The 18275-nt window shown below is 41.5% G+C and overlaps 1 protein-coding gene across 1 annotated transcript; it reads right to left on the reverse strand.

Moving 5' to 3' along the window:
• Nucleotides 1-526: 526 nt before the first annotated feature.
• On the reverse strand, nucleotides 527-18070 carry RPP30 (ribonuclease P/MRP subunit p30). The gene is made up of 11 exons (XM_057400997.1): nucleotides 17979-18070; nucleotides 17039-17094; nucleotides 16676-16732; nucleotides 15923-15997; nucleotides 15287-15358; nucleotides 11097-11186; nucleotides 8877-8993; nucleotides 5371-5400; nucleotides 4844-4881; nucleotides 3641-3720; nucleotides 527-1654 (listed from the first exon to the last, which is right to left on the reverse strand). The coding sequence occupies exons 1-11, from the start codon at nucleotides 18058-18060 to the stop codon at nucleotides 1548-1550; spliced, it is 804 nt and encodes a 267-aa protein (XP_057256980.1). The 5' UTR covers nucleotides 18061-18070; the 3' UTR covers nucleotides 527-1547.
• Nucleotides 18071-18275: the final 205 nt, after the last annotated feature.

Raw genomic sequence — 18275 nt, forward strand, 5'->3', positions numbered from 1 at the left:
GATAAAGATACAAGACTGTAAATTTTTTGTATCAAGTCAAACGAGTAGCAAGGACTTTTAGCATTCAAAGCCTCCTCCCATATGCTAGTTTCCAAACAACTCCTGCCATGCTCAGGGTATGTCACTCAGAAAATTGCACTAGACAAAAACATTTTGCTTTTTCTCTGATTAGAGCATGATCATTTTGGAGGTAAGTCCATAAATAGCAAACTATGTGTGTCTATGTGTGTGTGATACATACATATAACATCCCAACAACTAGACTAAAACAGACTGAAATCATCAAATCAACAATAACTCAAAATTTGTTGAAGCAAAAGGTGTTGTGACTTATATACCAGCATTATATAGAACTGTTACTCTACTGAGATCTTCACCTATTCTGCTCAGTCCAGTTACCAAGAACTCCGAGATGATCCACTGCAAGATTTCTGCAATATTTTACATGCTGTAACTTCCACTTCTCAACTTGTCAGATGCAAATACAGAACTGGAATATTCACTGTAAAGCTGGCTCAAGAGTATCTTGAGTACAGTAGTTTACATAACTTTTTATATTGGTTTCATCAAAAGAAAAACTTCAGTCAACATTTGGAAGAGCTCTGACAATGCTCTGCTGATTATAAATCTGTTATGATTGCTTTTTTGGCAGCCAGATTAAGTTTACTGAGGCATTAACAGGAAGGAAAACAGGCAGGAGGCAGCAAAATGAACACTCTCCTAGACAACACTGCCAGACCAGGACATAAAGAAGGAAATGATGCAGTAAAAATGATGTGACATGGAGACTGCTCAGGCCTAGGTGAGACAGCTGTTATGCTGCGACTGCAACACAGCATGCTGAACACATACTCAGTGTAACCTTGGGCTCTTCCTTCCCATCTGCAGTAACCATCTCATGTGACTGTGGTTTTAAGAGCTGCAGGACAGGGATGGCCCTTGGGATGTGTCTCTCGCAGTCAGGTTACTCAGTCCTACTGTAACACAAATCCAAGGTATCTCCTAGCAAGTGACAGAATCTAGGATCTTCTTTATAGCCACTGGTCACAAAACAGAATGGGAAGCAGCGTTTTGTTTTGTTTTTTCTTTACTGCACAATTATTCTCCACATGCCCCTGAAGGTAAACTTCACCTGCTGTTTGCAGCTGTAAGGTTTAGTACAGAGATGTTTAAAACTTGAGAAACCATGAGCTATACTTTCAAAGCATACATTCTTAGAATGTTTTTTAATTAAAAAGGAATGCACTTGTACAACTGAAAATTTGTTAGAAACATCATGTTCAGTTTGCACTATCTTCAGAAGACTTAAGACAGGGTGGAGAGAGAGTCTCCTGACCTTGGCCAGAAGCCCAGCATGACCTTTTAGGTGTGGTGAACTACCATACAGCAGTCTCATTCCCACAGCTTTCCTCACTTGAGCAGCAGAAGAATTCTTCTCCAGGCTAAATAAAGTAGTAAGGGAGGAATGGGAGTAGCTGGAGGGAGAAAAATGTCTCAACACCGGGTAAAGATGGGATGGAGGTTCTTGTTGATAACTGGTTCAGTCCTCAAGCTTGAGTCTTAGGTTTTTTGCAGGCTGGCAGTGTTTCATCCTCCTCAACCTTGCGAGGCTTCTTCACTGTGTACACTATCCCACAGGCAGTCTTCCGAGTTTCTGGAATAATATAAGCAGAAGCTGTAGTACCTCAAATAAAATGACACATGCATTTAATGTTATTTCAGGTGCCCATGCCCCAAAGCACAGTTCAACATGTTTAACAGCCAGCCGGTCAGCACATACAGCAGGTAAGCAACCTGCATAGGCAGGAGCTGGGGATACGCTGCACTATGGAGTGGGGAAACCCGACAGTGGGTGTAGAATTACAGCAAACATAAGTGAAAACTGAGGTCTGTGGTGGCTGAGGGGCTGCAGACACACAAGAACGTAAGAAACCAGGCTTAATCAGTTCAATAGGCTCAGGACACATTCTTGAAGCACTGTCAAAAGCATTTCTGAGCAAAACATACTGTTCTTCAAAAAAAAAATAAATTCACATAGGCCAGGATTCTTAAACAGACTATGCTGGCACAGCAATGTTGGCAGAGGCTCCCCTATACATACCAAGTAAGTAGCTTTATGGTATTCAAGAATATTTTATTTACAGAACCCTCAGCATTACCATAAAATACTACTGTGTGATGTTACCAAACTCCTCACAAGTTTGCCAAACAACCTAGTGAGCCCAATCCAATTTCATAACTAGTGGTGGGAGGCTTCTCCACAAAATTTGAGGTAGAATAGATTCTCTACAAATACTCTGTTAGCAAAGAGGCTCTCCAAGAACCCTGCCAAAATGTACTGACTTATTCTGGGCTAGTATTCTCTGGGGACAGGGAACCAGCACTTGCTATTTAATCAACAGATGATGGTCTTGAGAAATTCCACATAAACTTGACAAAAATTCTTCCCATACGCTGTCTCTGTGCTGGGGAATAGCAGCTAGAGAAGAACCCCATTCTCAGGAACACCAAGACGTCAAAGCTACCTGCTGTGAATTACAGCAGGTTCAAGCTCCACCTCTACTGAAACAAGTGATGTAAACCAAATCCTACTGTGCCTTTGCAACTTAGAGCAACTTGTTAGGAAGGTGACCAGAAATCACACATACCCAACAAACCTTGACAGAGGCAGGCATAAAGAGCTACATGTAACTACTCAGCCACAAAGTTGAACTGCCGTCAGAATAAACAACAAAATCAAGAAAGACTGAGAACCAATAACTAAGCATGTGAAAGGGAGGGTATGGATGAAGAAGTTGGTGCTATGGTGGAAAGTAAAGGTCTAAACTGATTGCTGGAACATCAACTTTCACATCTCTGCTGCACTGATACCAGGGCACAAAATACAACTGGGAACCTTTTGATTTCCAGTGAAGGGGGCCACAAGCTAAATTTCCACTTTCTTAATATTAACAATGGGCAACCAGAAGACAGCTACTACTAGCTGCCTCTGCTGAAAGCGTAAAGAAGCAAGGTTTGTTTCAGCACAACACTTCAGGCCACTGTATACTATATAAAACTTTTTTTTTTCCTAAGCAGCAAGCACTCAGGGTATTTGATTTTGCATCGTTTGAAATGGTCCAGACTGAAAAGCAAGTGAAAAACAGACCACATAATGAAGCATCAGAAAGAGAGATGGCAAAGGTTGTTTCCACACTCATGCTGCAAGAGGGTTAAAACAAAATGCATCCTGATTTCCTCAAAGTTTGTGACACATTTTCTGCTGGTGCTACCAAGATCAGCATTCAACCCTTTCTGAAACAAGGCCTTTCTGAAACAAGGGATGGGATAGTTTCACTAGGAAACACAACAGGCAGATCTGTGTTTTGGCTAAACAGTTTATGAATCGTTAATGTGGTTAAGCAAGTACTCCAGTACAGACAGCCCACTCAGTTCAGCCACTGGTTTGCTAACACAGCAACTAGGGAAAATAAAACACCCTTGCCACACAAGCTCCTCTTCACGCATTGGACAAGGGAGCTAAAACCCCAAACTGACTTACTCTATAAGGTCTCAGGCCTTTTGGAAAATATGCATTAACATGAACTTAGTTTAACAAATGCACATTACTTAAACAAGCTTGCATGTGCTTTTCACTTACCTCCATGAAGCATGGTGGCTCTGCAGTTGGTAGATACAGCTGCCTTGGCTTCGCCTTCTGACAGGCCAAACAGCAAACCTCTGTCACCTTTGCTCAGGGTCAAAATGCACAGAAAGGAACAAACAAAACAGGGAAGTCCGTCTGCATGGTAGGTTTGCTTACTCCACAAATAACTGGGAATTAGCGAAGCTGTAACTCAAAGTGACATTTTGCATAAGGCTACCCAGAGGCAGGGAACTGAGGCACCCAATTCTCCCAGCTGTAGTTCCCCAGCAGCCCTCCTGGAATGCTCCTGGCAATGTTGCTTTTTTCCAGACAAGGAGCCATACTTTTGAAAATAAAGGTCTGCCATCACGGGAACATTTTTATGTGAATAATAAGCAAAAAAGTTACCCCATTAAAAAGCTCAGGTTTGGGGGAAGGGCACTGTCTGATACAAAAGCATTATGCTGGAAAGTTCCCATCCACCTTCAGCAAGGATGACACCAGATTAGGTATGCTAATTTGGGTTGAGCCTGACTGCTCTTTTTAAGAGGGAAGGAAATGTTGTGCATAAAATCTTTCCAGGCCACACAACCTCCCACACGGTTCTCATGACTCAGAGCATGCTCCTTCCCTTTGAGGGGCAGTCTAGATACATGCTTGTCAGCCAAGGAGGGGGGAATAGTAAAAATAAAGCTGAATTCCTAAAAGAGGGGAGAAAAGACACTCTCCTTGGTTTCTAGAACATAACCACTTAGTTACGTATGTGCGGGTAAACAAGGACTGGAAAATTCAGAAGTAACCAGCATTCTGATAGGAACTTTATCTTTCTTAATATAAATTCAATTTTATAGCTTCTACTAAAGATGTGGCATCTTGGAGATCATAGTAATAATTTCTGGTTTGGTTCACAGTGTCCATCCATAGATTTTGGTGGTTTTTATTCATTTCCCCACTTAAACCCACACAGTATCAATACATATCACAATCAAACATACCTGTAGCTGAACAGAGACATTACTATTTAGTGACTGCTCATGCCACCTCAAGACCAAGATGTTGCTGTTCCCACACCCACTCAGTCTCAATTCATTGAACTGGTCATCAGCAATCATTACTGTGTGAAGTTCAAGGAGTGCAAAGGATAGAAGTATTTCAACACTGCTTTGAACTTTCATCATGTTAATAGTAATTGCTGTCTTTTACTTGAAAAAAGGATACAGATTAGCCACGTCATAAGGACCTCGTAGTTCTAGAGGCTAAAACGAAACAAAGAAGGTTGGACATGGCAGGGGACTGGAATTAGATGATCTCAAGGTCCTTTCCAACCCTACCTATTCTATCATTCTAGATGTACATCCACTCTCTCTCAGGCTGACACAGTGTGACCAGCAGGACAGGGATATAAGGAAGGCAAGATTAAATACTACATAATAGCAAGCTGCTGAAGATGCACTAGGAAATCAAGCAAGTACTACTATTTTGGAAAACACAGTCCTCATCTGGGAGAAAACTGTCATGGAAAATACCACAGCAGCAAAGAAAACCCCACCCAATCAAACGAAAAAAACCCAAACCCACAATACAATTCTTTGGCAAAACATTGATTAAAAAACCATCCACAAGATGAAAATAATATTTAAAATTACAATTCATTTTCATGTTTAATATGCAATTAGAGCTCTATTTTCAGGCACTGATAAATCCTCAACTTGTTCTGACTTACAAAAAAATAATCTGGGACTTACCCTTTCAGCTGCACTAGATATGACAATATTCTAGAAAACAAAAGAGAACAAACATTCATCTGTCAGACAGCATCAAGAAATGAAAAAAAAAACAACAAAAAAATCAGCAAGCTGCAAAGACTTTATGAGCATCACCTAAGTTCAGGCTCAGAGCCCAATTAAACATCAGAGCATCTGATGCCTTCAGAGTTAGTGAATTCGAGCAAGGTGTGGATCTTAATATGGGGACATGAATAAACCCCGGTCATCCCCTTGGCCCCTACAGAGAGAGAGAGGTACAGGGACAAGACCCCTTTGCAGTTACACTTTCACAGACAAATGTGAGATGAACAAGTACCGCACCTTTCAGAGGTAATAGATTAAGCAATATAAATGTCAGAGTGATGGCATTAAGCCAGTATCTCTCATGGTATACTTTAAAGGGTAAAGAAGAAACGCAGAGCTGTACACACTGTGTTAAGTGCTCCCTTTATCTACACTAGCTGAAAAAGGCCTCACACAAATGACAACTCAGCCTGAGCTGTAACAGAAGAAGACTTAGAAGTGGAGTTCAGGATCTCCCAGCACCAGCTTACAGATAACTGCCTTTTGACAGCTTGGTGCTCCCAAATTTTCAGCCTACTCCGTGCTGCAGTACAACTCAATCCTAACCTCAGCATTCATGCTGGCTTTAACTGAACTCACACTGGTGTCTGAAGCTAGAGGCTGCCAGTTCATGCCATACACTCACTTCCATCAACACTGGCACCCCCAGGAAAATCATCAGGTAGAGACACATCCTTCTCCCCCATAGGGTTTCTGCAGAAACCGACTGCTTGGGGGCTGGCAGATACCACAGCTTAGCTGCCAGTGCTCTCCTGTTATTAAACCTCCAAGGATGCTCACTCAGTGGGTGGCTGTTTTGCACAGGTGGAAACCTTGAAGCAGCAAAAAAAAACCCTTGCACCTTTTATTATACTGAACGAAAGGCTTTGGGAATTCCTGCTTGAGTGGGTGGGTATGAGCAATTGTACCGAGGCAGCGAAAGACTTTCCCTCTCTGACGTCAGTACCACCAACACATCACACCGCCCCCAGTTACAAGGTGGGGATTTTGATCCCTTCCTTGAACTGCTTTGCTTGTCCTGCCACCTCCCCAGCACAGACAGCAGGGCAGACACTGGAAGAAAACACTGTACGCAGCTGGAACTCAACACATAAAACAGCTATTTGCATGGAAATGACGGCATGCTCATATTGTGCCCAGGGTTTCATGTGCTAAGGAGGAAAGTATGGGACAGACCACTCTGCCTTAGCATGAGGAAAGCCAGAAGCAGAAGCAATACCCACAGAGTGACTTAAAAGCACACATCATGATGGAGCCTAAGACATTTCTTTCTGCATAGTTCACCTTTAAAATGACTGCACTATGGATCCCCAGGGTGCTTTTGTGCTTCAGCGGTGCTGACTGCTAGATTTTGCTGTGAAAATTCAAGTCTCCTGCTCTGAGGTGTAGCAACCGATGCCTGCCTCCCAGGCTCAGAGAAGCTCCCAGAACAGCTGTGCAAGCCATCTTCAACCAACACAGGATTGTAGTTCACTGCTGCACATTGGAGATATACTCCGCCTGGTTCAAAGGCCTCCATTACAGGATGGGTAAGATGGGAGGAGGCAAGAGCAAACAAGAAAAGCACTGCTAGCAAGTGAAGGAGAGGCAAGCAAAGGCAAATCCAAGTGAACGGCTGAAGGGAAGAACTCAAAGGCAAAACATTATCTCCCCAGGTAAAGGAGACAGCAACTTTCAGTACACTGCTTCAGGCATAGTACCTACACTCAGTTACCAAAACATGTGAGGTGATGGACTGTGGCTACGCACACCTTCTGTCTGTCAATGCAGGCGAGTTCTTCCCTCATTGCCTGCACATTTCAGCATGTTTGAAGGATTCTGCTCAATGCCAGCTCCAAGGATACGAGTAAATTTCTGGAAATTTCTCTGCCCTGCTACAACAGAGGAGGAACAAAAGGATCCAAAAACTGCTAAAAGTTCAGCAGCTACAGGTTACAGAAGGCAAGGGCTGCATGGCAGATGCCAGTGCAGACTATGGGTCAGCCATCTCTTGTCTCATTAAAAAAAAGCCTTTCTATAACTGATGGAGACAACCTGCCAGTGAGAGCTAATATCCACCTCTGCAGGCCCACCAGGTACTGAGCCTGAAGGCAAGAATAATGGTGAAAAGTAAAGACAAGCTAGCAGTTCCAGTCCAGTTCCAGCAGTTCCAAGCCAGCACTACCAGTGCCTAACAGCAACTTGTCATGTCCAGCTAATTTACCTTGCAGGCACAGATGATGCACTAGATTGTCAGATACAGAAAGAAAGAGCACTGTGCAGACTGAGCACCCAAATGTCTCTCTTGCTGTGTTCACGATGGCAACTCAACTGATGCTTTTCAGTAATCACGAGATGCATATTTTCAGCTGTGCACAGGAAAAAGGAAACTAGCAAAAAATGAATCCCAGAGAAAAGGGGGCTTGTGTGTGGGTACCTCATCTCCAAGTCAGTATTTGTGCAATTAGCTCTGGAAAGGCCATGAAAATACCTTCTGTAGCACCAAGGGAGTTTGTCTGACCCATTCTCTGTCTATAAAAGAGGCCGCTACGCCTGAAGGGAACCTGAAGGTAACAACAGATCTGCTTTTCATTTGCCTTCCTAGCTGTATACCCCACTTAAGACTAGATTTGCACAGGAATGCCAATTTTGGCTTTTCTGGACTACCTAGCTGCAGCAAAGGCCATTACTTCCAATAAAGGTGGTGGGAGCTATAATCTCTTTTAACTTGGATATGTATTACGATATGCTTCCCTGTTAAAAAAACCCAAAACATGGCCTGAAAGGACCCAGCATGACAGGCAGATCAGGCTGGTAGCTGGGAGGAGGTAAGGCATGAAAGCAATTCATTATAGGCATCTCAGCTGCAAGCATTAGTTCTTCCTTGGATTTCAGTTGCAGGGAAGAATGCAGTTATTTTTACTATTAAAAATACTATTTAATAGTAAAATACCTTTACTATTAAATTTACTAACTGTTTAACAAAATGAGATTTTTACTTTTTTTATTATTATTTTCTACTCCCCCATATTGAAGGTACACTATTAAATAAGCAATTTTGGTCAATTAGAAATAAGAAATGTATTTTAAAGAGATGCATGGGTTTCAGTTCCAGTGCAAAACCTTAGGTCTCTTGACATTTTTTTCCCCTTTTGTTTTGAATAATGCACACATTGTACAACAACAGATAGACTGTTCTGAAAAAAGAATCTAACAGTTTGACAACTTAAGAAGAAATCATGCAGTGGTGCATGGCTGGAAGTATCTGGAGCTAGAATAATTGTGTCCTTGTATTAGCAGGCAAAGATTCAGTCACAGCTTCAGAAACCTCAGCATCAAACTCATTTAAAATGGCTCCGTCTATCCAACTCCAGAAGAATTTGAAGTGAATTAATTAGCTCGCTTTCACATTGAGAGCTTACCTTTCCTTTGCAGATCTGCATCAGGCTGATCGCATTTGAAATTGTGTATCTTCTCATTGTGGAGTCTTTGATGGCAGGCGTATAGAGAAGTTCAAAGTAAATGCCTCGATCTATTGCCTTCACATGAAAGCAAGTGATCAAAAATCAAAAGCAGAGAAGCATAACAATCTTAACAACTGCTGTCTATTATTGATATTGCTTATTCTCACTTTAACTGTACTCCATACGAAAAAAGTTAAGATGGAATTGTTCCAGCAAGAGCTCAGCATAGCATGCAAGGAGCAGGCAGCAAGGTTTCACTGTACACCAGATACGTGTACTTGAATCTTGGGAAGCCAGATAAATGAGGTTTAACAAACAAAGAAATACTAGCCATTTATCAGTTGTAACTGGCTTTCCACTATCATAGAGTTGAGGAGAAAGTTAGCTACTTCTGGTCAGAAACAAGTCTTGAAATTTTGATGACTCTCCTCTAGCCACACAGCCTGCTGTTAGGAAAACCACTGGTTCCAACAGTACCCATGACTTGCAGGTGAGGAACTTGTCCTTGCATAAAAGCAGCAATACTGATTATTTGTGACAATGTTAAATAACAGTGAGTCACAGGAGAAGTTTCAAACAGTAATACTGATTATATTTTCAACTGCTTTAAAATGTTTTGCTATCTGTTAAAGTACCCCACCAAAAACCTAGTATTCCTGTTTTTGCAAACACACAGGGAAAGGTTTATCAACTTGTTATAGGACATAGTGAGTTAGCAATAAAGACACAATTTAAAGCTAGTTCTTTGTTCCATGGCCTAAACTACATTTGCCTGAAATTTTACTCTATGCATTATACTCATGTTATCAAGAAATGCTGCAATGCTAGTATAAAAGAATCCAGTAACTGAATACAGATGGAATTAATCCAGCTCCTACCCATGCATGACCTCTGCATGCAAGCACAACAGAAGCTATGTACACGTGAAATGTTTTAAACAGAACTAGTCCAACATCTGCAAACAAGAAGAGAAGCCTGAATTTATCAAAACCAAAACAGGTGATGGCAATACACCAATTTCCAGTCAAGCAGATTTTTAACCTCATCCCCACTGCTTCAGCTGCCTGCCAATCTGTCTGTCTGGCACCACAACAACCAAAACTGACTGCCCCAGGATGCACAAAACCAGTCTGACAGACAGACTGCCTTGAAGCTGGGAATGTGGAAGATGAGAACTAGCTTGTAAGTAAAATGTCCCCTAACACAGGGCTCCAAGAGCTACCCTTGGTCTTGCTGGAGCCAGGTCAGCTGCTGGAGTTTTAGCCAGCTAGGCTACTTTCAAACAACATTTCATATAAAATTGTTATTTCAAGTGGAATGTTAAAATTCCCAGCCTGTAGTAAATTCCAAAGTATACTTTTGCTGTTTCAGAATAATTTCTAGTTAATTTTTGATTTTAATTCTTGAACAAACTTTCTGTAGAAAAGGAAGTAGGGTTTCTAGCCAATTCCAGATTTGTACTTTTTTCAGCACAAAGGACTACACCAGCCAAGAATGCCCACATGGAATGAACCCTGACATATACTCAGAGGCAAAAACTAGTTCACTGAAGAGCATGTTTGGATTAAGCTTTCTGGCAAACCACCAACAGTAGGCAAAACTGTATTACCAAAACATTTGATCCATGCTGATAGTCTTCTAGTGTCCCACAGCAGATATTTACCAATTCCACATTTGGCTCATCTGCCAAGACGTGTTTTTTTGTCTAAATATGGATGCAATACAGTTTTCTTCCAAATAACTGCACAAGATCCCTGTCCCAAATTAATACTGTCATTCACATTCTCCTATCTTTTAAATCACAGGGCTATTTATCTATTCTGACACAACTGTACCACTCCTGGTATGGGAAGCAGCTCAGTCAGCAATCACACCACATCTCACTGCTTAGCATACTAGTGGCCTTAAGGCTCTGTTTCCACTCCTTGGGAAGACCACTTCTGCCTTCTCAAGTGGGGAACAGGGAGGAGAAAAAGAAATAACATATATCAGTGTGTATTAAATGCTGCAGCGGAGGCCTTGAAGTGAAGGACATCTGAAACAACACTATACATTATGGAAGAAAATAAAAGAACCATGTGGATGGGAATGGTGGGAGGAAAATGGTAGGGAATTAAACTCAGACCGACATTAAATACAGAATTTAACAGCAAGAAAACAATTTAGATATAAATTTACCATATTCACAGGGGGCCTTCGGAAGTAGAATGGCAGTTTTTCTGTTACATTTATGCATACCAGATCCACGTCTAGAGTTGTGCAAGCGATCTACAGCAAAGAAATAGGAACATATTTTTAGATATGCCAAAAAACCACATAACCAACTTTAGATGCACTAGTATTCTCCTTCATCTCTTAATGCAATAAATGTCTCTCCAGGATGAGTTCAGTTTTAAAGTGAAGAGGTACTCTGTCTAGCACGTTTGCCAATAAAACAGCAAGGCTACAGGTGCAAAGCTTGAGCATTTTGGGCTTAAAACCCAAGCCTTCTTTCACAGAACTACTTTTCCAGTAATATAATGACCAACCCAAAGGCAAGACTTAATGCTTTTTCTTTGACTAGGACATGCAATGTTGGTTTTTGGCAAAAGAACTCATAGCTAATGAAGGAAAACCCCTATTTGCAAAGGGAACAGCCCAGGCACTGCCTCTTACCCCATCACTCTCTAAATCCAGGGCAGTAACTGTTTGTTTTCGGGACTGTTTTTACCACAAGCAACCAAGAAAAGACTGAAAGAAAAGCAGAATTGGTGTGCTCCATGCCCAGTTCTGGGCCCCACTTTCCTGGCTGGGTGGGTAACATACAGCTCTTCCTGACGCTGGAGGAGTCTGAAGATGGCATCAAGTGTTACAGTTTCAAAGCTTAGCTTTGAACTCACCACTGTATTAAAAGACAGAAGGAGCAAAGAGAAACGTGGAGAAGAGAATCTCCACACTGACTTATAGAGAAAATTAAATACACATAAAAGTGAGCGCGTGATTTACATATAACCCCATGCACAGAAGATAAGTAGGATATGTAGACATATGCCTACACCATCAAGACAATTACACAAGGCCAGATTAATGTCTGCAAGCAGCATTGTAACAAAGAAGATAAAAAAGGCTGAAGTTGAAAAGGAATTTTAATGCACAGGGGAGCTGTGCATCCAGAAACCTGCCAGCAACTGTTCCAAATACACCTGAGCCAGGTGCCAGCCATTCATCCCTCCTTGCACCAGCACAAAAGCAATAGGGGTTGTGGAGAGTTCCAGGGATGGGCTGCTCTAACGCAAGGCAAGCTGTTGCTTTGCAGACTAGTCTTCTACCGGTTTGTTCACATGAACTTTGGATGGGGATGAGAGCAAATGCCCAGCTTTAGGAATGCTTCTTAGCTGATACCACTCCTCTTAGACAGAAGGGCCGCAGCATATGTGCAGGCAATTCAAAGATCCAGAAAACCACAAGGTTTTTTATGTTAAAGTGTCTCTACCCTTCAGACTAAAATTTATCTTCATGCCGTACCTTTACCAACTCTGTTAGACAGAACACAGTTGGAATCTATTCCATTGAATTAGACTTGCATGCGTAAGTTTAGCACTACTACAGCCAGTTTTACTCCTTTTCTTATGTGGAATACAAACTACTATCTAGACAGGGGTAATTCATGGGAAAATGCACAGAGGAAACAGCTCTGAATCACGTCTTACAAAACATGTCGGTAAGGCCATAGGAAATTTACAAAGAGAGAAAGCTGAAAATGAAGGAAAGCAAGAATACACATCAAAATATACAAGTTGCCCTATGTGATGAGAAAACAAGTGCTCCTAATCAGCTCCAGAAACACTGGAAAACTCATTTCCATTTTGCAAATTAAGCACAGTGGGAAAGGGAGGAACCCAAATGCCAGGATATCTACACGACTCCAGTGACAGGAACATTTCAGAAACCACCACCAAGAAAAAACAAAATTAAGAGTCATATTTCCCATAAGGAGGAATTCCTTCATTGCATGGAAAATTTGAGAGGAGATTTCTCCAAACACTCCAATGTTCAGCCTAGCTTTGGATCCTGGACAAGTCACACACACAGGCACGTTAAGGCTACCCTGCCTGCTGAAAGGATCTGAAATGCAAAACCTCATAGAAAACTTCACAGAAAATGATTCGAAGCAGTCGCACAGCCCAGCGCCTGCCTGGCCACACCGTAGGCAAGAGCCCCATCTGCTGGGAGACTCCAGACATCCAAAATAAACAAATTCGCCACTGCTTGGATGGCCTGAAGAAAGTTTGGGCAAATGTTTTAGGAATAAACACTGAAATTTGGCTTTGCACTACATCCTCAGAGTTGTATGTGCAGGCTTTTTAGATACGGGTGACTTGCTAATTGCTTACAAACAGCAGGCAGAACTAATATTAAAACAGTCAGAAATCTTAAAAAGCAGAATTTTTGAAAAGCAACAGGCACAGACCTCATTACTAGCAAGGAGGGGGCATTCCTGTTGCAGCTCAAAACAATCCTCATGGGAGACTTAAAGGAACATGTTCTACAATTATCTTGGCAAACATAGCTTACTCATACCCCTGAGGATACAAATTATTTGGAGAATTCGAGCACATCTTTCAGTACATACCAATCACACTGTTGCCAGAGATGACAAGAAAGAGGTGAAGAGTGGCCTTCAAGAGTATTTTACAACTATTCACCTCCCTCACATCCCCAAGAGTCCTAAAATCTTACAAGGGAAATAAAAGCAGTCAGAAATTAGTTTCATTAAGCTGTTAACTATTATAATTAATGCTCAAATTCTCCTACTGAAAGATGATTTAAAGTTCACTTTATTCTACAGCCTCTTGCTTTGAACTTTATTTTTTAAAAAGTAGGGGAAACAGAAGAATGGAATTTTAATGTGTCAAAGCAGGTACTCAGCAGTACTAGAAAGTAACTTTAACTTACTTTGAAAACACTACCAACAGACTCAGTTTTATACTGACAAGATCTCTTTGAAGGTAAATTTTGCAAAGAGATTCATGTTTCTTTTGGTGTTCCTGTGTCTTCATCATGCTGCTTTAAACTGTATGCCTGCTTGCTGCGTGCCAAGGCTAGCAGAGACAGGATGTTTCCACTTACTCTTCCAGTTCAAAGTTAACGTTATTATTGCTGAGCTTGCAATAGGTCAGATGTCAGAGTTTGGGGTCTTGTAAGAAAAGCATTCTGACAAAAAGGTAACTTGCTTCCAGATGCTTGAGTTGATCAGACCACTCACATCAGCTGTTAGCAAGTATCTGAGAGAAATTTAGTTTAAAATATAAGACACATGGAGATAATGCACACCTATCATCCAACAAGCCAAACTGAGGTCATTCTGCCCTAGATAGTGGAATTTTATATTGGAATTTATATATTGGAGTTTTATATACTGTTGATACAGCAACACCTTCAACAGCTCAGAAATTTTGTGGAAGCAGTTTTCAGTTGCAAGTCTGTGCTGAACAGCCAGGATAAATCTGAGTGAGAAAATGACCATCTGCCCTTCAAGCATTTCCCCTGAGGCTGCTCTACTTTCATACAGCCTCAATGGTTTTCCCAGTAGGCAAAGTAACAAACACATCATGAAGTGACAGTGGTGAAGCTTCAACCTGATAATCCAAAACACTCAAAATAAAACCAGAAATCTCAGTCTAGCAATGGAGTAAGGGCCATTATGTTCAACTGGGCATGTTTACATTTGGAAATTTTATCTGTTCTTAAGATGCTGTGACAGCTGGAACTAACTCCGTCTCATAAGCTCTTGCTCCTCTTTTGATTTAAAATAACAAAAAAAAAGGAAAATCTAAAGAAAAAAGATCAGCTATTCATTTGGACAAACTTCCAAGCCAAGTCCTAAGGCTAAAAGAAAGAAGCCAACTCTCAGAACCACACTAATTCCACTTTAAAATCCTTCCACTTTCCCTGGCATTTCAGAGACCAGAAGACAGCAAACACATACAGTTTTAAAAGTTAAAGTTCAAAACTGAAGTTTTCTACATGCTGATAGTATGCGTGTGTGCGGATATATATAAGACAAAAAAGACATTTTTCCTCCTCACTAGAGAAAAGTACTCAGTAGAGTACAAGGCACACAGACGAAACCACAGTGCAGGGGCATACAAGTCCATTCATTAGGTAAATATTTCAGACTGTAACCAGTCACCTCAAAGCTTTGCAGTCTCCTGCAATCCCTCCCAACCTTCTCAGTTTATCAACTGACCAGGCAGCCCATGTTGCTTAATTAGCTCTATGACATGCAGACCTGTATAAAATGGCAAATAAAATCAAAACAAAGTATGTACCCGAACTAGCCCTAAGAGTTACCCAGTGAGCATTGCCAATCAGATGACTTTACTTACATGGAACAGTTTCTCAGTCTTCGGAAATACTGCTATGATGTCATATAACCTTATATTTGGAGATGTTGATCTCTACAAAAGGTCAGAACAATTACTATCTTGAATTCTGGCAGATGCCAAAGCTATGCACAATGATTATTACCAAAATAATGAGAAAAAAAAATCCCCTTTTCACTTTCACTACTAAAACAAAGCAAATAATCATCCAGTTACATAGTAAATCTCTGATGTGAGACATGACATACTGTGAAGTCATTCATTCTCATTTTGAGGCTTATCCCACCCACCTGGTAAGGCACTTACGCTTTTTGCTTTGATCATGTAGCACTAAAACAAAAAAAGACACAGGGCTTGCTCACAGCCTTCTGGTTTACATACAGAAGTCCAGAAATCAAAGAAAAAAAAAGTAACAGAACTGTTGTCCCACACTGACAAATGATCAATAGAAGCCATATCCAGTCTTGTAAGCCTGCATCTCTTCATGATCATGTTATTTGCTGAAAATGTCATATAAGAAACCAATGCTGAGTGCCCTACAAAAACCACAAAGTTTTCCCCATACAATTTCAAAAGTTTCATTCATTCATTGATAAAAGGAAATAAAAATTGGAAAATTGATGTACTAAACATACTTACCAAGAGATTACAGTGGGAAGGATCAGAAATAACAAGCGTTAGCCGGGTTAAAACTTTAATTCTTTTAGATGTCCCCTATAAAATAGAAATAATACAAAAGACTTTAAAAAGTTTCAAAGCAAAAATATGTGATGACTTTGACCACTATAAAAGAAAATGGTGCCTTGCTCATATTCTTTTCTATGTTAATTTTCTGAAAGTCTGAAGTTACACTTTCCAATTTTAAATTGATCTGTTTGATATTATACATGCCCTCCATAAAGAAGGGCTTACTCTGTTTTTCTGAAGAAAGGTGGAAGGACAGAAGGCATAAAATCGTGCAGAAAACCTGAGTATGTTTTAATACTGCTATGGTTCCACAGGCAGGCCACAACTGTGTGCAAATTCCTGAATTAACATACATAAGCGATCTGAAATAGAGACTCGGTTTATTATATCCAAATGATGCTCCACCAAAGCCAGGAAGTGATTGTCAAAACTCAATTTTCAAGAATTACAGTGTAATTATTCAGCTACAAGAAGGTTCAAAATTCACACAAAGCAATTGTTAAAATAATGTTAAATATAATGAATAGCGCCTACTCTAACACTAGTGTATTGTTCTTCTAATGCTGGGAGTTTTAACAATCAACCAATGGACAAATTTATCTTTTTTGCTTAACATGCAATACACAAAATCACATATACAAACATACCAAAGTAAAAAACGTAACCCAGAATGACAATACATAGATAGAATGTAACTAGACATACTTGCACAACAGGCAAAGATGGAAACAACTCTGAAGGAGATACTGGCTTGACAATTTCCTTAAAAGAGAACAAAAAGTTACTCAAAATGTCAGGAGTTAAGTTTACAGTATAAACAAAAGCTGTGTTCCAATCCTAAAAAGAAATTTGCAGTGCTAACAAAACTGTATCCCAGGGACAATACATGGACCATATTAAAAGTTAACTCCAGGGCCACTATACTAAAATAGGAGTTCTGTCATAAATTCAGACATTTGTACTTGCATCTAGATGTGCATTCTGCAGATAAGGCTACCTGGGAACATGCAGTGAGGCATGTAGGTTTACAAGAGAAAACACACTTAAAACAATCCCAACAAAAATTACCTGTTTCTTTTCTTTAAAATCAATGACATGATTGAGAGCAACCGCAGAATATCCCACTGAAAAAGTAAACACAGTAAACTAAGGGAAACAAACCAACCTGTGTTAAACACTCATTACTTAAATGTCTCAGAATTAATAATCACATGCATATTTGCCTTTCACATTATTTCTCTCTGAAGATTAATTCTCCCCAAAAGTGCCTTAAAAATTTATTTGCCTTTTAATACATTCCAGTCCTGACACTGAATGGCAGAGCTTTATGAACATGAATACTTAGGAATAAGGTTCCCAAAGACTCTGCGCTAGTTTGGTCCTGTTGATATCTTTCTTTACGGAAAATGGTTAAAGACATTCAAGGCAGTTGTTAAAGCTACAGACAATGCAGAGCTGGGAGAAATACAGCTACAGCAGAAGGAAGGCAAGGTGAGCATTCAAAGTGCTGCTGAACAAAACTGACTGAATAGATCTCATTCGGCAGGGATCAGGGGAGAAAGTCAAACTGCCCCACAGACGCTTGGCAGGCGGAATGTGGCTGTACAGCAGTTTGCAGAGAAAGAAGACTTGGGCGATAATAAACTGCAGGGGGAAGGATGTGTCCACGCAGGTAAGAAAACCAAGTTACAATGGGATAAAGGCAGAGACAGACCCTGCAAGGCTCTCCTCGCTACACGGAAACTACACGGCTTTTCTCGCTACTCGGCATTGGGAAGACCTCAGTCCTGGTCACTTCACTTGCAGAAAACCACAAGCTGAGGGGGAGAGCGGAGAGGAGCGAGGGGAAACGCCGCCCGCCGGGGAAGCAGGAGACCAGAGCTGGCGCTCTTGTCCCGCCGCCCTCCTGACTGGGCCCAGCTCAGGCCCACCCGGCTCTGAACCGCAGCGCGAGCCAGAGTCCCGCCGCCGCCCTCCCCGCTCCTGCCGTGCCCGGGCAGGGACTTACAGTGTGCTGCGGTCTCCAGCAGACCCTGCAGGGACTTCTTCTCCGACCCCTGCGGGAGGTTCAAGTCGGCGAAGCCAACCATGCTGAGCGCCGTGCTGAGATGGGCCGCGACTCTCGGCACCGCCCCCAGCGGCCCGCGGCAGCCTGGGGCTTGTAGGCCCGGCCCTGCCCTGCGCGGGCAGGAAGCTCCCCGCTCCCGGCGGCAGAGCCGCAGTTTGTCCGGCGGTGTTCGCTGGCTGTGGTCACAAAACCGGAGCAGCAAAGGGAGAGGATGTTTCACGTCTTCGCTGTACTCTT

Source organism: Pezoporus wallicus, unplaced genomic scaffold (genome assembly GCF_028554395.1).
Source record: "Pezoporus wallicus isolate ANWC-B61680 ecotype Strahan unplaced genomic scaffold, APGP_CSIRO_Pwel_v1 contig_5524, whole genome shotgun sequence".
Classification (NCBI taxonomy): domain Eukaryota; kingdom Metazoa; phylum Chordata; class Aves; order Psittaciformes; family Psittacidae; genus Pezoporus; species Pezoporus wallicus.

What these genes read in the sequence shown, in the direction of transcription:
- RPP30 (XM_057400997.1), bottom strand. Translation starts at nt 18,060, where the DNA reads ATGGTTGGCTTCGCCGACTTGAACCTCCCGCAGGGGTCGGAGAAGAAG. An exon ending in TGCAGATCTGCAAAGGAAAG is followed by an intron (nt 5,401 to 8,876) that starts GTAAGCTCTCAA and finishes TTTGTTTTCTAG; the next exon opens with AATATTGTCATATCTAGTGC. An exon ending in CCTTATGACGTGGCTAATCT is followed by an intron (nt 3,721 to 4,843) that starts GTATCCTTTTTT and finishes CAAAGGTGACAG; the next exon opens with AGGTTTGCTGTTTGGCCTGT.